The sequence below is a fragment of the Acomys russatus genome, chromosome 29, assembly GCF_903995435.1.
Source record: "Acomys russatus chromosome 29, mAcoRus1.1, whole genome shotgun sequence".
Classification (NCBI taxonomy): domain Eukaryota; kingdom Metazoa; phylum Chordata; class Mammalia; order Rodentia; family Muridae; genus Acomys; species Acomys russatus.
In genome coordinates, this window is record NC_067165.1 from 38126190 (window position 1) to 38147101 (window position 20912).

Consider the following 20912-nt stretch of genomic DNA (forward strand, 5'->3'; position numbering starts at 1 on the left):
ATTGAGTTATTATAACTACCACCCTTCTTAATCCCAATCCCTTCTATCTCCCAACACTAGGTAGGTTTTTAAAAAAAGGATAGATGGAAAAGAGGGTATAGATCTCTTTAGACTACTTCCTGCTAATTAGGACGTTGAGTTCCTTGTGGCAAAGCTAATCTTTCTTGTCAGGATATCTCCAACCAGCAACCATCAATCCAGCAACCATCAAACCAGCAAACAGCAACAGCAAATGGCAATCCAGCAAACGGCAATCCAGCAAACAGCAATCCAGCAAACAGCAACAGCAAACAGCAATCCAGCAAACAGCAATCCAGCAAACAGCAAAAGGAGCAGCAGAAGCAGCAGGTGCAGCAGCTTCCACCACTTCTCTGGTGCTCTGGCATTTTTTCTACCCTCTCAAGAGTCCTCAGAATTCCAAACATAAACTAGCTGCAGCTGGCAACCTTTCGCTCCTCCTAGAGCATGAGACAAAGTACAGTTAGTTACTGTGGGCAATCTGAAGTAACTCCATATCCAACACTTGGGATTAAAACAAAACCATATTTATACAACATAACTGTGTTTTAAAAGAAACCAAAATTAGGCTAGAGAGATGGCTCAGAGGTTAAAGCACTGACTGCTTTTCTAAAGGTCATGAGTTCAATTTCCAGCAACTACATAGTGGCTCACAAACACCTATAATGAGATCTGGTGCCCTCTTCTGGCTTACAGGCAGAATACTGTATACATAATAAATAAATAAATCTTGAGAGAGAGGGGGGGGGTGAGGGAGGGAGGGAGAGAAACCAAAATTGTCACAATATGTCTTAGTGAAAGTCTTTGTGCCATGCTGGCGAGGATGTGGAGAAAGAGGAACACTTTTTAATTGCTGGTGGGAATGCAAACTTGTACAACCACTCTGGAAATCTATATGGCACTTTCTCAGAAAACTGGGAATAGGGCTTCCTCAAGACCCAGCTATTCCACTCTTTGGAATATACCCAGAAAATGCTCCCCCACACAACAAGGACATATGCTCAACCATGTTCATAGCAGCCTTATTCATAATAGCCAGAACATAGAAACAGCCTAAATGTCCCTCAGTTGAAGAATGGATAAAGAAACTATGGTACATTTACACTATGGAATACTACTCAGCTATTAAAACCAAGGAAATCCTGAAATTTTGGGACAGATGGATGGAACTAGACATGATCACACTGAGTGAGTTAACCCAGAAGCAGAAAGACTCACATGGTATATATTCACTTAGAAGTGGGCACTAGCCCAAAAGGCATGTCCCATAAAAGTCTTCACTTACCAGGAGATTGGGATAGATGTGAGGACATCCCACTGGGACTCTAGGTAAGACAAATACAGGAGATGGGGAAATAGAAGGACCCAGAGGGTCCTAGAAACCTACAAGAAGAACACCGTGATGGGTGGATCAGGGCCCAGGGGTGTCTGCTCAAACTATTGCACTAACCAAGGACAATTCATGTAGGAAACACTGAACTCCTACTCTGATCTAGCCAAAAGTCAGCACATTCTCCAGTGGAGAGCGGGGGACTCACTCTGACATGAACTCTGGTGCCCCATATTTGACCACCTCTTCTGGGTGGGGAGGCCTAGTGGCACTCAAAGAAAGAATAAGCAGGCTACCAAGATGAGACTTGATAGCCTATGACCATATAGAGGAGGAGGAGGTCCCTCTCGTTCACAGACATAGGGGAGGGGAAGAGGGTGAAAGTGGGAGGGAGGGAGGAATGGGAGGATACAAGTGATGGGATAACAATTGAGTTGTAATCTGAACAAATTAATAAAATAAAATAAAAAGAGTCTTTGTGCCTTTGTGAAAGAGCCATTCGATCCCCCAAAGGGTCACAACTCACAGGTTGAGAATAGCTGATCTAAAGTCCTGAGTGCTCCCCTCAACAGAGCACGGCACAATAGTGTGCAACTTCAAAGGACTCATTTGGTGTCATTTCTGTAGGAGACGAAGCAAGCTATCCGTGGATGTTCCAGTGTTTTATCCACACAGAGAAGAGAAGTACCAAGATCACCAAGGGTACAGTGTGTTTCGACATTGAGCAGATAGGTAAGGAAGTTGCTCCCTCCGTCATGTTCTTCCTCATTGTGGCTTTCCTCGGCACACACACCACTCTGCTCTAATCTCTGCTTTCACACTTGAGAGGAGAGTCACAGAGCACAGCATGCACTTTACCTTCACTTCAATTCTCCCGACCTCCCAGAGATCTGGCTGTGGATTGGCATCTCCTTCCATACAGCCTTCCCTGCCCTGGAAGTCCATTTGCTATCCGGAGTTGTCAACGCTGCGGATGATGAAAGACTGACCTGCTTTGGGGACAAGTTGCTAGAGCTCCACTGCTTCTGGGTAGGAGCAGGGCCAGGTTGTGATCTGGTGAAACCAGTTCACACGGGAAGTGGGGAGGGATGCTTTCAACATCAAGAAGAGCTTTAAAAAGGGAAAGCCAGGCCATGGTGTGTCTCTGTAGGTTATAAAGGGCCTTGGGTTTGTGCTTGAGATGCCCAATGGAGCCTTCTTAAGGCACAGGTTTTCCTCCACTCACTGTGAACAAAGAGTAGTACCATGTTTTTTTTGTTTTCCATCGGACTCTTCCTCGCTGTCATGTGTCTTCTGGTCCTGGGAATCAATGCTTGGGTTCTCATAGACACTCTCCTCAGTACTGAAGTACCTCCTTCCATCCCACACCCCATGAAGCTTCGGATCCTGTACTACATTTTCCATCTGATGGTGACATGGGTAACTTTTGTTTCTTAATGACTATGCTCTGTGAGGGTGGACATAGCATTAGCGCTGGGGAAGTGTTTTTAAAAAAAATCCGCATAGCCTAACAGCCCAATGTGTCTGCTCAGTAGTGATATGCCACATGCTGTGTTATTGACAACGGGCAGAGCTATGTCCACTTAATGAGCTGAGTATCTTACCTTTTCTCTTGCCATACAGGGGTTGTGTTAGCAAGGAAGACATTTATGGAATCTATTTCTATTTTTTTTTCTTTTTTTGATTTTTCGAGACAGGGTTTCTCTGTATAGCCTTGGCTGTCCTGGACCTGCTTTGTAGATCAGGCTGGCCTCGAACTCACAGCAATCCATCTGCCTCTGCCTCCCAAGTGCTGGGATTAAAGGTGTGCACCACCACGCCTGGCTTGGAGTCTATTTCTTAAAAGAAAGAATCTTGGGTTTTATACACTTTATATTGGCAAATGCACAGTTCGTAATGACCTTGCCTCAGGTAATGTGAATCTTTTTGTTCCTGCTGAGTTGGTTAAAATATGTCCTTTGGTCCTTTGGTAAGAGCCTTCCATTGGTGTCCTGGGGTCCAATAAGCTGCCAATTCTCAGAGCTGATGGTTTTTGTTTTCTTTTGCTTTGCTTTGTTTTGTCTTTTATATATTTTTGGATGGTTGGAACCAGTAGACACAAACCACAAAACTAGATTTATTATCTCCTAGAGGAGAGTTAGAGGTAACCAGCAAAAACTTAATCTATTATATAGAGTCTGAGGGAGATGAAAAAAAATGTCCTGTCCTTTGTCTCATCTGAGGCCCTCAGACAAAGGACAGAATAACTGAGGACTAATTTTGTTTCTATTAGTAGAATTATGACACCCTTGAACCTTGAGACTGTTAAACCGAAGGTCAGGCTGGCAAGTTTATATGCCATTTATGAAAGACTAATAAAAGTGTAGAGAAATAAGAGGGAGAAGGCTGTGAGTGCAGTAAACTATGACCTAGGAGCATATGTGTTGTGGAATAGAGTCCAATGTGTCTGCAGCAGTAAGTGGAGGAAGGGATGAATTTAACTTCAGGGAAGCTGTGGTCAGGGACCAGGTAGGACCCTGGGGGCCTTGGAAGATAGTCAATGTTGCCCGAGTGAGATGGGCTGTCCAGCCAGCAGATTACAGCTCTCTGATTACCATAAAACATACTGTGTAAATTTCCTGTTGGTATCATAAACAGGAATAATGTTAGAGAGTATAGAGAGTAAAGCGTATCTTGGGCCATTTTTTGGTGCTATAACAAAGAAGGAAGAGCCCTTCTTTTTACTCTCTGAATGCACACACACACAAAAAAATACTGTGCATTTAAAAAGTTGCAATCAATCAGAAAGAGGACGAATTTTCTTATATTGTAAATGCTTCCAATAAGACAGGCACACATGTTGCTAGTTTTCATAATAATGGGAGATTTTTTTTTCAGGCTGCTGAGGGAGAATTGTTAACTGTCTACCTAAACTGTGGCTCCTATGTGTCACATTATCAACCTGCTAGGGAAGATGTGCCCACTAGCACAATAGTGGCATGACTGTCGTCGGGTAATCAATCACCTCCTGATTAGATTTTATGCCCACTTCACAGGAGGTACCCCATATCTGGTGCTGCAAAGTCTGGCCAAAAGTCAGTTGTTGGGGAAGTTAAAAGTCCTACTGAGTAAGCCAGCATCTTGTTTTGCTAAAAGGCATGGCATGCCCATCCAATTAATTTCTCTAAGTATGTTTGTTCCCATACATTAATTTATCTTTGATCAGAGGGGCATCTTTTTTCAGTGGATAACAATGATTATAGGGGCCCATAGCCGGTCAGAAAACTGAGAATAGATGACTGTGGAATGCTCATCCATAAATGAGACGTCTAGATCATCCTCTCTAAGGCTTAGGAACCATTGTAGAAGAAGGGTTGGAAAGAACGGAAGAACCAGAAGTGGAGGAAACACTTTCGAACTCTCAGCAGCTGTGGCAAGATCTCCACAAGACCGGGTCCATCAATATGGATAGGGGAGGATCTCACAAGGCTCTGTCCCTTGCTAAGGTTGTTTAATGGGGGAAGGAAAAGGACATTCTAAAGTGTTATAGATAGTGGTGAGTCCCTCCTGAAAACAACTCTTCACCCATGTTCCTGTAAGTATAGCTAATGAAATTTACTGGGTCACAAAGAAACAGAAAATGGAAGTTGGGAAGAAGAAGGTGACCAGTGGGAGCAGGCAACAGTAGTAATGTATTATATACAAGTATCAAATGTCTTAATGAATTTTTTGTGTTTTCTTTTCTTTTCTTTCTTTCTTTCCTCCTCCTCCTCCTCCTTCTTGTTTTTTGTTGTTTTGGTTTTTCAAGATGACATTTCAATGTGTAGCCTTGGCTGCATTGGACTCACTTTGTAGACCAGGCTGGCCTCAAACTCACAGCAAACTGTCTGCCTCTCCCTCCCCGAGTGCTGGGATTATAGGCTTGCACCACCATGGCTGGCTATAGAGCATATTTTTGTCTATAATTAATATACACTACAGGATTTCTAGAGTTGTTGTTGTTGGTTTTTGTTTTTGTTTTTGTTTTTGGTTTTTCAAGACAAGGTCTTTCTGCGTTAGGCTTGGCTGTCCTGAACTCACTTTGTAGACCAGGCTGGCCTTGAACTCACAGAGATCTGCCTGCCTCTGCCTTCCAGGTGCTGGGATTAAAGGCGTGTGTCACCACACCTGGCTTTAGAGTGTTTTTTAAAAATCTTTTTAGGCTTTTGAGAATTTCACACAGGAATACTAATGGTGCAATTATGTCATTTCTATCCTTACTCCTTCACACTCCAGCTCCTCCTGTGGTCTGCTCATAGTGTGTGTGTGTGTGTGTGTGTGTGTGTGTGTGTGTGTGTGTGTGTGTGTGTGTGTGTGTCCTACAGAGTCCATTTAGTGTTGCTGCTCACATGTACATTTGTTCAGTGCTGAACACTTTATAACCTATAGGGAACTCTTCCTGGTGAAAACTGATTCTTCCTTTCTCAGCGGCCATGGATTGCCTGCAGGTCTCACCTAGACAGAGCCTTGTGCAGATCTTGTTTAGGCAACCCTATTGCTGAGACTGCATGGGTCAGCTCCCCTGTCACGTCTAGAAGACCATATCAAGCAGCACACACCCTGGTCCTCAGCCATTTACAATCTTTCTGTTCTTCCTCTTTCACCTTCCACCCCGTGCCTTAAGCTAAAGGGTAGTGGTATAGACATACCAACTTGGGCTGGACACTTATCAGGCACTTATTCTCTGTATTTTGACCAACTGTGACTTCCTGTAATGATCTCTTATGTTGTAAGAAGTGTCTTTGATGAGGGATGCAAGCTTCATTTATCTGTGGGCTCCAGGATAAATATTTACAACACAGCAAGGAATGATGTTTGCTCAGGAAAACAGAAGTAGTAGGTTCTGCTCCAAGTGCTATGGCCACTTCAACCATGGAGGGCTGCCAAGCTTTACACCAATCATGAAATCCCTCCTACTGAATGGCCCTTAAGTCCAATTAGGTGGCTGTTGGTTACCAACCAGATAAGAGAACCACTACTGTACCATTGGAGACATATTGCCAGACCAGTCACTGCTGTGATTTATAGACTTTACAGAGAGGTAGGACTACTGACTGCTTTTCTTCTTTACTGGTGTGCTTAACATGTTCTGATACTATGGGAACTAGTCCTTAGGGAGGAAGCTTATAGGTCGCTTCCAACTCTATCCTCCAAGTCCTGTGGTGTCTTCTGCAACAGGGGTTTCTTATCTTCAAGTTCTTGAAGACAACCAAAGACAATGGCAGGATTGTTAGGTTATTTATATTTATATTGGACATAGCATATATATATATATACACACACACACACACACATATATATGTTGTATTGGACATAGTGTATGTATATATATATATATATATATATATATATATATATATATATGTTATATTGGAAATAGCTTAAATTGTTTGGGGAGTCTCTTGGACTTCCTTAACCTACAATTTAAAGGGATATTTTTCATGCCTGGTTCTAGGATTTGTGTTTAATAATGAATGGCTCTTGGGGACTCTGAGCTTCCCACAGGCAGTCAGCTAGTATGTAAGGATGGGGAGTAAGGATGGGGAGTAAGGATGAAAAAAAGTTATAGAAAGAAGACAGAAACTTTTGCAACTTTCAGATGAACTAAATCATTGATCACCTAAATGTTGGGATGCAACATGTGCAGCTTAGTGAGGTCCTCTTCTCTGAGTCAATTCATCCCCAAGTGACTTAACTCAACCAGCTCTTGGGTAACTTTCCTGGAAGCATCAAAGTGACTTTAGAGTATTGGTACATCAATCTGTGCAGTGATGTTTCCTTAAGTAACTATGGTTGTTCCACTTTGCATAAGGATGAGATACAGAAAATGCTATAGGGAAAGTGGTAAGACTCTCAGACGACCCTCATCCCACCCAATCCAAGACGGATAGTAGAGGTCACATACAGGAAAGCTGGTTGTAGTGGTCTGTGCAGCCTAAGGAGCTCCTGCCAGAGATTCCACTGACGTGTAGCAGAATCTTGGCTTGCATCACAGAAACAAAGTGCAGAATGAGTTGGTCTGAAACACAGTCAGAGTTCATTAAACAAAATGTACACAGTCAGAATTGAGTGAGGGCGTTAAGAAAAAGAGACACACTTCAGTATCCTACTGTATCTGTGGATGTTGGTTTGGAGGGTTTTTAAAAAAAAAACAGATTTATTTATTATTATGTATACAGCGCCCTGCCTGCGTGTACACCTGCAGGCCAGAAGAGCGCATCACATCACATTATAGATGGTTGTGGGCCACCATGTGGTTGCAGGGAATTGAACTCAGGACCTCTGGAAGAGCAATCAGTGCCCTTAACCTCTGTGCCACCTCTCCAGCCTGGTTTGTAGTTTTTTGAAGCTACATTATTCAAGTATGTAATCTGTACCAAAATAATAATATACTGCAGTTACATTTCATCTTTCTTTATCTTTAAAATCATGCTTCATTTTATGCACAGCAATACATGTTCACATTGCAGTAGAATGATCTGATGTAGTGCTCTCTTCCCTTTTTACAAACTGAGTTTTTAAAGATTTGTGCATGCTTGAGTCCTGTGTGCAGTGCCTACAGAGTCTAGAGGAGGGAGGGCACTGTATCTCTTGGAGCTGAAGTTATAGCTGCCTGATTTGGGTGCTGGGAACTGAACCTGAGTCCTCTAACAAGAGTACATTAACCCTTTAGACACTGAGTCATTTCTTCAGACTTTTTAATAGTTCTAAACAGAAAAAAGAAAAAAGAAAAAATTGTCAAACGACACACTCTGTACACATTAAAAAAAAAAAGATTTACTTATGTTTTATTTATTTATACAGCATTCTGCCTGCATGTGTGTCTGCATGCCAGAAGAGGGCACCAGATCTCATTATAGATGGTTGTGAGCCACCATGTGGTTCCTGGGTATTGAACTCAGGAGCTTTGGAAGGAACAGCCAGTGCCCTTAACCTCTGAGCCATGTCTCCAGCCCCCTCTGTACACATTTTTTAAATGAGTTTTTCCAAAAGGGTCACTTCTACCAACATATTACATGACTCTATTAGTCATTTTTAGTTCCTACTGTACTAATGGCCAGTGTGATTGAAAAAACAGTCCCAAATTTCACAATCAATGCTTGACAGGAATAAATCAGGCTGGTTTCTTTTGAAAGTGGCAGGAACCATTAAGAAAGTTAAGTTCACTGGTCAGTGGTGGCTCGTGCCTTTAATCCCAGCATTTGGGAGGCAGAGGCAGGTGGATCTCTGTGAGTTCGAGGCCACCCTGGTCCACAAAATGAGGCTAGGACAGCCAAGGCTACACAGAGAAACCCTGTCTCAAAACAGCAGCAGCAGCAGCAGCAACAACAACAAAACAAAGAAAAGAAAAGAAAGAAAGAAAGAAAGGAATTTAAGTTTATATACCTACCAGGGTAGTTGGGAGGTGGAAGGGTAGGGGTGAAGGAAGAGAATGGTAGGGGTAAGAGGTAGAGAGGTGGAAGGAGGGAGGGTTTCTCTCCTAGATGAGATTGTAGACTGATTGTTGAGGGGAGTTATGCAGGTTTATTTGTGAACACACTCCTGATTAGAAACAAACAAACAAACAAACAAAAAAGATAAAGCAAGGCAGGGGATGGGGGTCCACCCCTGTACTTCCAGCACTTAGGATGCAGAGGCAGGCTGAGGCCAGCCTATTTCACATAGTGAGTTCCTGTCCATGTGTTTCAGAAATGAATAAACAACAACAAAAAAAAAATACTGGGGCTGGAGAGATGGGCCAGTGGCTAAGAGCACTTGTTGCTCTTGAAAAAGTCCAGGGTTCCATTCCAGGCACCCACATCTTGGCACACAACTACCTACAACTCCAGTTCTAGGGGATCTGAAACCCTCTTCCAGCCTCTGTGGGCACTAGGCATTCATACAATGCATAGACACCCATACAGGCAAAACCCTAAAACACATAAACTAAAAACAAATCTTCTTTAAAAGTCAAGAATTCTCATCATGCTTGTTACATAAAGAGGTGAAAGCAGCCATCAACCAGACTATTGGAGTAAAGAGTTCTCCTACCTCATCTCTTTTCCCTTCCTGCATCCCCTTAATTTTCTGTCTTTCCACCCACCTCTCCACCAGGGGACTATATTCGAGAAGTTGAGAATTTGCTCCATGCCAAGATTTTTTCAGACTATACAAGATGCAATGGCCACGAAGAGGAACCATAATGTGGCGGTGACTGATCTGCATTTTGGGGAAGTCCCAGTGAGGCTGTTCCAGCCCAAGGCAACTTCTTCCAGTCCTCGGCGAGGCATCCTCTTCTACCACGGAGGCGGTGCAGTGACAGGCAGCTTGGGTAAGAAGCATCCCCGGGGCATGAGGCAAGTGGTACCTCAAACCTACGTCACGTCAACTACATACCCATAGGCCCTTTCAGGGTGGAGCCAAGACAAGCAACAATCGAGGCTCCTTCCCGAGTGACGAGAGTAATGTTGAGAGTCACATCTATGCAATAGTCTCAGGTGGATGGTGAACAGCAACGTCCAAGTAAAGATCCCAGCATAATGGGTATGGATGACTCATTTCCCTTCTCTTCCCTCTCCTCCTCCCCCCTCTCTTCTCCTTCCATCCTTTCCCTTCCACTCACAGCCAGCATCGTATCTACTCTGTCCCACAATGATGCCAATCCCATGCATTTGACTCAATGCTGTTGGGATTACTATGCCTGCCCCTCCCCTCACTCCACCCCTTTGGGCCAATCCTTCCCTGAATCAGAGGGATCTTGAAGATACAGTAAGCAACCTGTCATTGCTTATCTTCAGCTTCTCCTTCGCCCCTCAGTGACCTTTCTGAACTGCCTCACCCTGAGGTTAAATCCCACCCACTGCCCTATGTTACAAACACATCTGTGGTCTGGGATAGGCCCCTACCATCTTGGCTATCATTTTTGCTTTAAAAAAAAATTAATGCACGAGTCAGTGGATGTTTATACAAGTTACTGCACAAAAGGAGACATCGGGGAATGTCACACTTGGGTGGATGAATGTGTGGAAGCCTGCATGTATTCATGTTCAAATTTTCCCTGTGAGAGGGCAACTTCTTCCCTCTCCTCTCCCTGACTTGGGGGTCACTTACTGCCACCTGGTGGTGGAAATATCCATGCAGTTATATAGCTGGATAGGTTACCATGGTTCTCTCTCTCTCTCTCTCTCTCTCTCTCTCTCTCTCTCTCTCTCTCTCTCTCTCTCTCTCTCTCTCTCTCAGTCACAAACTATGTATGTGTCCCATCTATGAGACCCATGTGTATTCTCTGTCATCAAAACCCACTAGGAAGAGCACTTCACCCCAAGTCTCCAGTCCCTGTGGATGGCAAAAGCAATGATGGTTCAGCAGATAGTTCCAGACCACATACTTAGCTTCAGACCCTCTCGAGGCACAGGCGACACTGGAGAACAAGAAGACCCAGTCTCTGACCTATGAACCTGCGAGTCAAAAGAGAAGGCTGGGCCACGCAGATAAAGAGGTGGTCTACAGAGTGAATTCCAGGACATCCAGTGATATACAGAGAAACTCTGCCTTGAAAAAACAGACAAACAAACAAGCAAACAGACCAGAGCAGTACTTAATATACTGCTCCAGGGATGCACTAATGCTGAAAGACACACTGCCTAGAACTTCAGATGCACCAGCCTGTTGATTAGAAGATACCATTTTGGAGGCTGGAGAGATAGCTCAGGGGTGAAGACCACTTCCTGCAGAAAACCCAGTCACAGAACCTGCAAGGGTGGATCACAACCATCCTTAACTCCACTTCTAGGCCATCTGACATTTTTCCCTGGCCTCTGCAGGTGCTCATATGACATATACTCCCACAGATACAGAAATGACACACATACCAAAATAAAAATGGAAAATATATTATTAAATGTACTATCCAACCATTGTTTATCTCCTAATCAATCTATACCAATATACAAAAGTATTAATACTCCCAAGCTGTCAATCTTAGCTTTGCACTCTTGGCATTGTCCATTTCAGATCCTTAACTTTTCTTGGCCTTCAGTTTTTTATCCCTGTAGAAGTTGAGTCTCTCTGTCACTCAAGCTCAGACACTCAGAAGCTTGAAATGAATGCCTGGCTTTGCCCAGGGAGAACCAGTGCCTCCTCACTTCAGAGGAGACAAGGATAGAGACAAACAGAGGACCTCAACTTCATGGCTGCACAGCAGGGGACATCCTGGGGCTATGGTGGACACTCCTTATGAGCTAATTTTCACTTGCTCTTCTCTTTCAGATTACTTCCATAGTCTGTGCAGTTTCTTGGCCCAGGAAACAGACTCAGTCCTTCTGGCAGTGGGGTGAGTGGCAGGGACACTTAGTTACTCTGTTTTTTTTCATTGCAATGAATTCTACCTGAAAGATAAAACTGAAGGAACTCATGGATCCAATGGTTTCAGCCTATGGTCTGCTTGCGCCATTGCTGTGGGTCTGTGGTGAGGTGAAGCGCCATGGTAACCAAAACACTTGGCAGAGTGTAACTGGACGCCCCATGGTGGTCAAGAAGCAGGGAGAGAATGGTGTGGTTGAGAACAGGGCTCTCTTCAAGCACAAGCTCAGTGTGCCACCTCCAATGACCTCCCAACAAACACATCAAATTCTTGGAGAAAACATCTTTCCTATCTTGATGTGTCTACGATTCTGAACGTAAATCAATATCTAGCCTATCTCATTTCTATCAATCCAAAACATCTATCTAGACCTAAAAACAACTTAACTCCTAAACAACTAAGCTTAATTGTAAAACTAAACTATCTGGTCTTCAACTCCAACGGAGAGTTAAGAAGGAATAAAATTAATTATCTGGCTAAACAAGAAGTGCAAGTTAGCAGCTTCCAACAAATAGGCAAAACACTATCTTCTTGCTATGTAGTTTATTGTGTATATGTGTAATAATATAAATGTATATGTAAAAGTATAAAAAATAATAAACTACTGCAAATCAATCACCTAGTCACATGTAGAATGAGAAAAACGTATATATTTACTATGATTGACAAACAATGGACACTATTTTCAGGATGCATTATCTTTTTGCTTTTATTTCATAACAGAATGTTATCTCTTACAGCACCAAACATTAGAATGGAAAACATTTCAATGTGTCCTTTTTTAAAAAATGCCTTAACTGAAAGATATTCTTATGTATCAACATTTTGTTTTACCATTAAAGAAACTGATTCACAGAGAAGTGTTCTGAAAAAAATAAATACTAATAAGTGATAGTCTATGGATTTCAACCTGAGCAATATTGGCTTTTATGGCTGTATTTATACATTTTATTATATATATATGTACATATATAATTCTAATAAAAATGCCAATGTATGGAAAATTAAGTTTATAAAAAATAACTAAGATGTGCAAAGAAAATTGATTTTTAAATTTTTCACTGTAGAGCTAGAGTATCTAGGAGTAGGAAATGTAAGATTATCAAAGAATGGCTCTTATAGCTTTTAAAGAATCTACCAGAACAATAATGAAACAACAAGAAAAGGAGATGTTCAGAATAATCTCAGATATTTTTTAAACCATTGGAGAAGGTGTTTGTTAGATATTATTTAGATTCACTAAAAGAATATCTAGACTAACAGATTATGCTATTTGAAATTCTAGGAAGGCCTCTGAAGGTGTACTCTGAAGACTTTATTTTAATATCAGATCTCTCTTGTCAAGATTACAAACTGCCAATTCTACATGATATGTACATAACCATATTAGCTGAGAATGAGAAATGGGTGTCAGTTCATGGACATTTATGTGTGACAGTAGGGAAGGCTTTTAGTATTAAATATATCAGCAAATAGGATCATACAGATAGACAAATATTAAATAAAGTTTGGATTCATGCTTTTGGTGAAAGATTTTTTTTAAAAAGCCATCAAATTCTAAGCCCATGAGCAAATTTATCCATTAATGCAGTCAAAGACTTTTCAATGACTGGACCTGCCAGCTGAGGACCAAGCCTTTACAATGACCTTTGTGTAGGGAATACTTCATATGAAAAAAATATCTCTTGGGTACCAAAGGCTTATGGTGGTCATCTCAAAATTTAAAATGCATCCAGACCATCCCCAAGAGTCCACAATTTTCTAATAGTTCCAACACTATTCAAAAGTTCATCAACAAAGTCTTCTCTGAAACCCAGGCCACATTCTCAGCTTTAAGTCTCTATAAAATGTTGAGTCCAAGGTCTATTGCTTCTGATGTACAATGGCACAGTGCAAAAAAAATTTTGACTCCAAAAGGGAGGAAGTGGGGGCAGAGAAAGGAGAATTGGGTTCAAAGTGAGACTGGAACATAGTCAGGCAAATGATAAAGCCCGAATCTCCTTGTTCAGTATCTGTGCTGCCGGGTGGCATGATGTGAACTCCACTGGGTTTCTGCAGCCCTGTTTCTGATTCCTTGCCTGCAGCAGCCCTTCAGGCTCCTCTCTTGGGGTGCCCCTATTTATTGTCTGCAGCTTACTTCTGTGGTCATTCCACACCCCTGTTATCTTCCTTGGATCTCTGACGAATGATTATTAATGTTTATTCTTTGAATGGTTATTGTAATAAAGCAGTGGTTACCCCTTACCCAGATTTATTTCCGAATAACCACACAGAGAGGCTAGGATCTATTTAATTAGCTTACAGCACAATGCTGCACAGTAATTAGTCCATTCTAAACCTCCAAGTCAGTATAGCTTCCTCCCATTCAGATTTCCTATATTATACTTGCTTTTTAATCACACCCTAGGTCCGGCTCATTTTCTGGATCCTCTCCATGTGCATCCCTCTGTCCTTCCTGATCTTTCTTCTCCCCTCACTGGATCAGGATGTCCCACCCTATTCTCTGTCTTGATCAGCATTGGCTTTACTATTTACACCTCCAGATATTACCCTTTCAAGTGCTTCACACAAGGAGCCTGATTTTTTTTTTCATACATCATCTACTCTCCCAGAATTTCCTTTGAAATTTCTGTGGAAGCCCTCCTAAAGCCTGGAACCACTGAACTATGCATACCTGCGTTATGAAAGGCGCCAAGGCACCGTTGTCACAGCGAACAGTGGCTGAGACCACGAATGCAGTTGCCTGAGCATTTTGGTGAGTGAAAATGGTCAATTGTACCCCAGAAAACATTATGTGGTCCTTTCCGAGAAGGGCGCTTGTTGAGGCTCTCTTCTACAGTGAGCATCTTTCACATGAGTTTTGGCTTTACACCCTGGAGTATGTGATATAGATTCTCATTGTCCACATTGAATTTATTTCTAAGGGTGCTACTCTCTGTAACAGCCACACCGTCCATGCTCACAATTTTCAGCAAGCTACTTTTTGACCAAACTACACATTTTTTCTTTTTTAAAAGTTTTTTTTATTATTAATTTATTCTCGTTACAAATTTTTTCAAATTCTGTTTTATCTTTTTGTTGTTGTTCCAAATTCTCACTATAAATATTGCTAAAAGAAGCCAGCAGTAACCAGGCTGTGGTAACAGCTTTAATGCTGAGCTAGCTTCAGAATTCAACCTCCCACAAAATACCAAGATATGAGCAAGATAGAAACACTCTCTTTGACACTATATCACACAAAGAACCTCCAGCCTTACTCTAAATTGTCCTTGTCTCCACTGAAAACTTCATGAGGAACTTTCCTCCCTGTCTTCACTGCTATAAACAGTCTTGTCTCTGGAATTTGCTCAATAATCTCCAGTTTGGCTCTACATGCAGCATTTTGGGTGTTTTTTCTCATCCACGTCTCTAAAATACTTTCAAAAAACCATCACCTAAGATCTTGTGTCCGTGCCAGCAGGTACTCGTAGCAACAATTCCAAGTCTCTGGTATTTTATATTAGGGTTTTAAAAAAATCAATGTGATAAGTAAGTGAGAAATGCCTTAAGGGAAGACGATATGGGTCAGCTCTGGTTTCAGAGGCTTTAGTCTGTGACAGCCCTGTTCCATTGCTGGGACACTTAAGACTCACGGTGGTAGGATTTCAAAGGCACACTTTCAGTCACATACATAACTGGACAGATCCAGGACTTCTTACATCCTCCCACAGACACACATGCAGGTCAAATACAAATGAACACAAAATAAAAATAAGTGATATATTTTTAAAGAAGTATTTGTATGTGTATGTGCCTGTGTGAGTTGATGTGCGCCATCTGCAGACTCAGTCCCATAGAGACCAGGGGAAGGTGTCAGAGCTCACTGGAGATGGAGTTAAATGTGCCTTCCTTCTCTCTCTCCTCCCGTTTTCCCCTAGCTATGCATCAAGATCCGTAAAATATATGAATATATTATATACATTGCATATGATAGCTATATAACCTTGAACTTCTGCTCCTTTTGAGTGCTGAGATTACATGTGTACACCACCATGTACTGTGTATGCCGTGCTGTGTACTAGGTGAGCAATCGACCAATTGAGGCCACCCTCAGGCCCTCAGGAATGTTTTCTAAAATCATATAGACACAAAGAAAGCTATATTTAAAAAACCAGAATTTATGATGAGTCCATGATTCAGGATATCTCTTCAATCTATTAGAGGCAGGAACAAAAATGCTAAAGGCATCCTGAACTGGCTGAAGGTCCTGGTCTTTGCTGTGGCAATGGCTTTTTACGAGGTCATTGCAGAGCAAAAGAGAACCGTCTACCTATCAAAGGGACAAATTAGGAGTGCGATGTAAAAAAAAAAAAAAAAAAAAAAAATCAGAAGGCCTTTGAGTGGATAGAGGGTGTCTTCGTCAGGCAAGTAAAGCATCATGACAGAAGACTCCTGAGGGAGGAAAGGGTTTATTTTGCTCACACTTCCATATCACAGTTTGCCATTGTAGCAATGAGAACAGGAACTCACACAGGGCAGGAACTTGGTGGCAGGAGCTTGGAGAAGTGCTGCTGTCTCGCTCAGCCTGCTTTCTCATACTACTCAGAACTACCAGCCCAGGATGGCGCCACCCACACTGGGATGAGCCCTCCCATGCCAATCCTCAATCAAGAAAACTGCTCTCTCACAAGCTGATCTAAGAGGGCATCTCCTCACTTGAGGTGTCCACCTTCAAAAGGATGCTAGGTGTTTCAGGCTGGCATATACCTAGCCAGCAAAGAATCTCATTGCAATTTAGGATTTTTTTTCTATGAAACCAATCTGTGTCTCAGCAGGACACATATTACAGAAGAGAGGAAAAAGAACTGGAAGCTTCTTGAGAAACATATTTAGCTTTGGCATGTACCAGGCTGGTCACGGTACAGCTGTATCATTGGGATAAGACTGAACCTTTCTGAGGACTTTGGGAAAGGTACCATTTTCTTTAAGACCAAGTGACTTATTCACAGTGCGTTTCCTCTGTGTCTGGACGTGAATATTACCACTAGAATTCATGTCTCCAATAATCTCCCAGACAATGAAGGTCCATGAACAGGCCCTGCAGATAGGCTGCATGAATACCTATTCTGATATTGGTCAGTGTGTCATTCTGCTAGACTCACCAGTGACTGGTGAATGACTCAGGCAGAGGAGGGGATCTGTACTGCCAAAGGGCCTCTGTGGAAATTGCCTGGGAGGAAATGCCTGAATATGGGGAGATTTTCTCCTCCTCATCATCTCTCCTCTCCTCCTCTTATTTTTTTCTCTTGTCTCTCTTCTCTGAATGCAAGCAACTTAATCTTTCCATTAACTTCAGTTCCCCATCTCTGTGTATAGGCAGTCAAGCTAGCAGGACTTTTGATGGGCATTTTTCTCCTGTCAATTCAGATTATTTGTCTGCTTTCAAAGACAAATGCTTTGTTTTCTGTTTTTATTTATGTATTTATGGGGTCTTGCAAATATGGAGGTCAGAGCACAACTTGCCAGATTTAGTTCTCTCCTGCCACCATGTAGGTCCCAGCGAATTCAGGTCCAGTCAGGAGGCTTGGAAGCAGGCTCCTTAATATCTCTGGCCCATGATTGGCCTGATCATTTCTAGGCCTTGCCCAGTGAGTCTGAATGGAGGGACCCAGCTGTTTTTAATTCTGGCAAAATTCTTCAGACTCACCCAGGGGGAAAAGGGGGCGGGTGAATAACTATTCTTACTTGTTCAGTCATTTCAGGATTTAATCCAGTTGGGTCTCGGGTGCATAGAAGACCAGGTTCAAATGCACTCCACCCACCCCTACACATATTGTTATGCTGTTATTTTTTTTTTAATGTTTTCTCTTCAGGTACAGAGAGCTTCCTGGCTTCTGTCATCCTTTTGCTATTCAAGATTGTGTGAATGCCTCAATTCATTTCCTGAAGTCCCCGAAAGCCTACGGGGTAGATCCCTCTCGGGTTGTCATCTGTGGAGAAAGCCTCGGAGGTACAGCTGCAGCCGTCGTCACCCAGACTTTATTGGGCAGACCAGATCTTCCACCGATCCGGGCTCAAGTTCTTATTTATCCAATCCTCCAGGCCATCAATTTACAGTTACCATCACATCTGCAGAACCAAAATATCCCATTACTCACTACGTACATCATGTTCAAATTTATGTTTAGGTATCTAGCCATTGACTCCTCCTGGAAGGATGCCATCTTGACAGGAGCTAATGTCCCCCCAGACACCTGGATGAAATACCGGAAGTGGCTTGACTCTGACAATATTCCCCAGAGGTTCAGGGACAAATTTCAGCAACCCAAGTTTCCTGCTCCTTTTAACAAGGCAGCCTATCTAGAAACCAAACACATGCAAGACCCAGGATTTTCCCCTCTTTTAGCAGATAACGAGCTCATTGCCCAACTTCCAGAGGCATTGTTAGTGAGCATGCACTGGGACATTCTCCGAGATGACACTTTGCTCTATAAGAAGCGTTTGGAAGACCAGGGGGTGCCTGTGACCTGGTACAATGTGGAGGACGGTTTTCATGGATGCATAACCTTGTTTGATAATAAGACTTTTTCTTTTCCTTGTTCCTGGAGTTTAATAAATGCCATTGTGGGTTTCACAAAGGGCATTTGAAGGGTTCTGCATAGAAAGAAGTGGTAGAGCATTTGCCTGCCACAATAAGGCTCTCAGCTAAATGTCTAGCACTACAGACTGACTGGGCAAGAGATGGACACACACACACACACACACACACACACACAGAGACAGAGACAGAGAGAGACAGAGACAGAGAGAGGCAAAGGGGTTGACAGAGAGATAGATGAGTGATAGCTGATTGGTAGATGACAGATAGAAAGATAGATAGATAGATAGATAGATAGATAGATAGATAGACAGACAGACAGTCAGACAGATAGTGTACAGAAGGCTTGTGACCTTAGTTGACCTTAGTTGACTTTCAGTTTTCAGAGAAACAAATGTGGATTTGGTGCACGAACAAACCCGAAATGCCAGGAGTGAGGTAAAAGTCTACTGACTGAAGGCTTGCAGCCGTAACCATGCCCACTGCTGCAGCTAGGAACATTCTCCACCATCCTTATTCGTAGAGTGAATATGAAAGAAGAAAGTCAATGCCTTTATATTTTCTTGAATTTCAACCTATGTTCTATATCAATAAATGTGAACAAATAGTAAGAATGCCAATACTGTAGTCTCTGTGCTGGATAACAACACATCTTGGGCCAACTCCTGATGAGGGAGGCATGTCTCTTTATTGATGAGATCAAAGCTACTGTTGACAGGACAACTCACTTGGGTTCAGAGGAATCTCTACCACCAATTTGGCTATCCTTGGGCTGAGTGATTGCAATATTAAAGACACATTTTTAGGAAAGAGAGGTAGGAAAAGAAAAGGAGGAGGAAATAGAAAGAAAAGGTGAAACTACAAGAAGTTTTTCCTAGGCTCAAGTCTTTAGTTAGACATGCAAAGTCAGGCCCCTGGCTACCAAATGGTACTCAGATCCAAAGTTGCTCTGGGAGGGTCTGGAGGCCACTTGGGATATGAAAAAGCATTTTAAACGACTTACTTTTTATTTTATGTGTTTGCATGCTTGCCTGGCTATGAACTGACACATGAGTGCTGGAAACTGAACTTCATCCTCCACAAGAGCAGCAAATTTGCCTAACTGATGAGCTAGTTAGCCCTTCTTTCTTTAAAAATAAGGTGATATCAAATAAAGGCATGCATGTTCATATCCCAGATGGTTTCCTTACCATTTTCAGAATTTGTTTATTTATTTATTCACTTCACATCCCAATCATAGCCACCCTGCTCTCCTACCAGTCCCACCCTCCCTCCCTCATCTGCCCTCCCCTACACTTCAGAAAAGGGAAGTCAGGCCCCTTCCCCCAGCACATCAGGACTGAGCTCCTCCTCTTTCACAGTAGCCTGAAATGGAAGCCCTACTGGGGGAAGTGATTGAAAGCAGGCAACAGAGTCTATGTTAGAGATGGCTCCTGCTACCCTCATTAGGAGACCCACATGAAGACCACGCTGCCCATTGAGAATATGTATGTAGGGGGCCTAGGTCCAGTACGTGCATGGTTCTTGGTTGGTGTTTTAGTCTCCACAGTCTCCCCATGGCTCCAGTTAGTTGGCTCTGTTGGTCTTCTTGTGGTGCTCCTATCCCCTCCAGGTCCCTTTATCCTTCTCCCCACTCTTCCACAAGACTCCCTGCATTATGCCTAATGTTTGGCTGTGGGTCTCAACATCAGTTTCTATCTGATGCTAGGTGGAACCTTTCATAAGACAGCTATGCTAGGCACCCATCTGCAAGCATAGAAGAGTATCACAAATAGTCTGATGGGTTGGCTCTCTCCCATGGGGTGGGTCTCAGATTGGGCCAGGCATTGGTTGAACACTCCCTCAATCTCTGCTCTATCTTTATCCGTGCACACCTCATAGGCAGGGTAAATTTTGGTAGAAGTTTCTGTGGGTGGGTCGGTGTTCCCTTCTGTCCTTGAGGAGTCTTGTCTGGTTAGAGGGTGTCCTCTTCAGTCTCCATGACCCTGATACTAGGAGTCTCACCTAAAGTGGCCCCCTGCCATATTCTCCCAGGAGCCTACCCTGTGGAAGGACTGCAGGCTTGGCAGGCTTTGCCCCTTTGCAGGCTCTGTCCCAGGTGAAAGCAGCCTTGATGGGCTTTGCCCCTTGAAAACACCAAGGATACTCCCTGAGATTAACCTTGAGATAGACTGGGTGGAGCCATCCTGGGCCAGGAATTCAGGAAACCGACCCAGGAACTCCCTGGGATTATTGTGTTTCTGATTGAACCTCAATGGGTGGAGGGAGGAGACCATTGCTTGGCGAGAGAGACAGACCCAGGCAGAGGACAAGAGGAGGCAGCAGGTTCAGACCAAGTTCGAGTGCACATGGATCAGGAAAAGGATCAGCCTACTGGTCAAACCAGTGTGCAACCCAGAGACACCTAGGGACCCAACCTGTGGAACGGATACCAGAAGGTTCACCCTTGCTTCCCTTTAACCTTGTGTAAGATAGTCTGCTTGTATAATAAAGTTTAATTGTTAAGAAACAGAGCCAACACTACCCTGTCATAGGTCTCCAGTTTGCCTCAGAGATGCCCCTGCCCATGGTTTCTTTTCTCTCTGCAGGCCATCTGTCCTCCTACTCCCAGTCTTCCCACATCTGAT

At 43.0% G+C, this 20912-nt stretch overlaps 1 protein-coding gene across 1 annotated transcript; it reads left to right on the top strand.

The window, feature by feature from the left end:
* The first annotated feature begins 9885 nt into the window (after nt 1-9885).
* Nucleotides 9886-18412, top strand: LOC127211269 (arylacetamide deacetylase-like 4 family member 1). The gene is made up of 3 exons (XM_051171094.1): nt 9886-9889; nt 11615-11678; nt 17561-18412. Exons 1-3 carry the CDS (start codon nt 9886-9888, stop codon nt 18333-18335), a joined length of 843 nt encoding a protein of 280 aa, XP_051027051.1. The 3' UTR covers nt 18336-18412.
* The last annotated feature ends 2500 nt before the right edge of the window (nt 18413-20912 follow it).

Excerpts from the sequence above, each read along its gene's own strand:
- LOC127211269 (XM_051171094.1), top strand. Across the intron at positions 11,679-17,560 it reads TCAGTCCTTCTGGCAGTGGG|GTACAGAGAGCTTCCTGGCT; the intron begins GTGAGTGGCAGG and ends TTTTCTCTTCAG.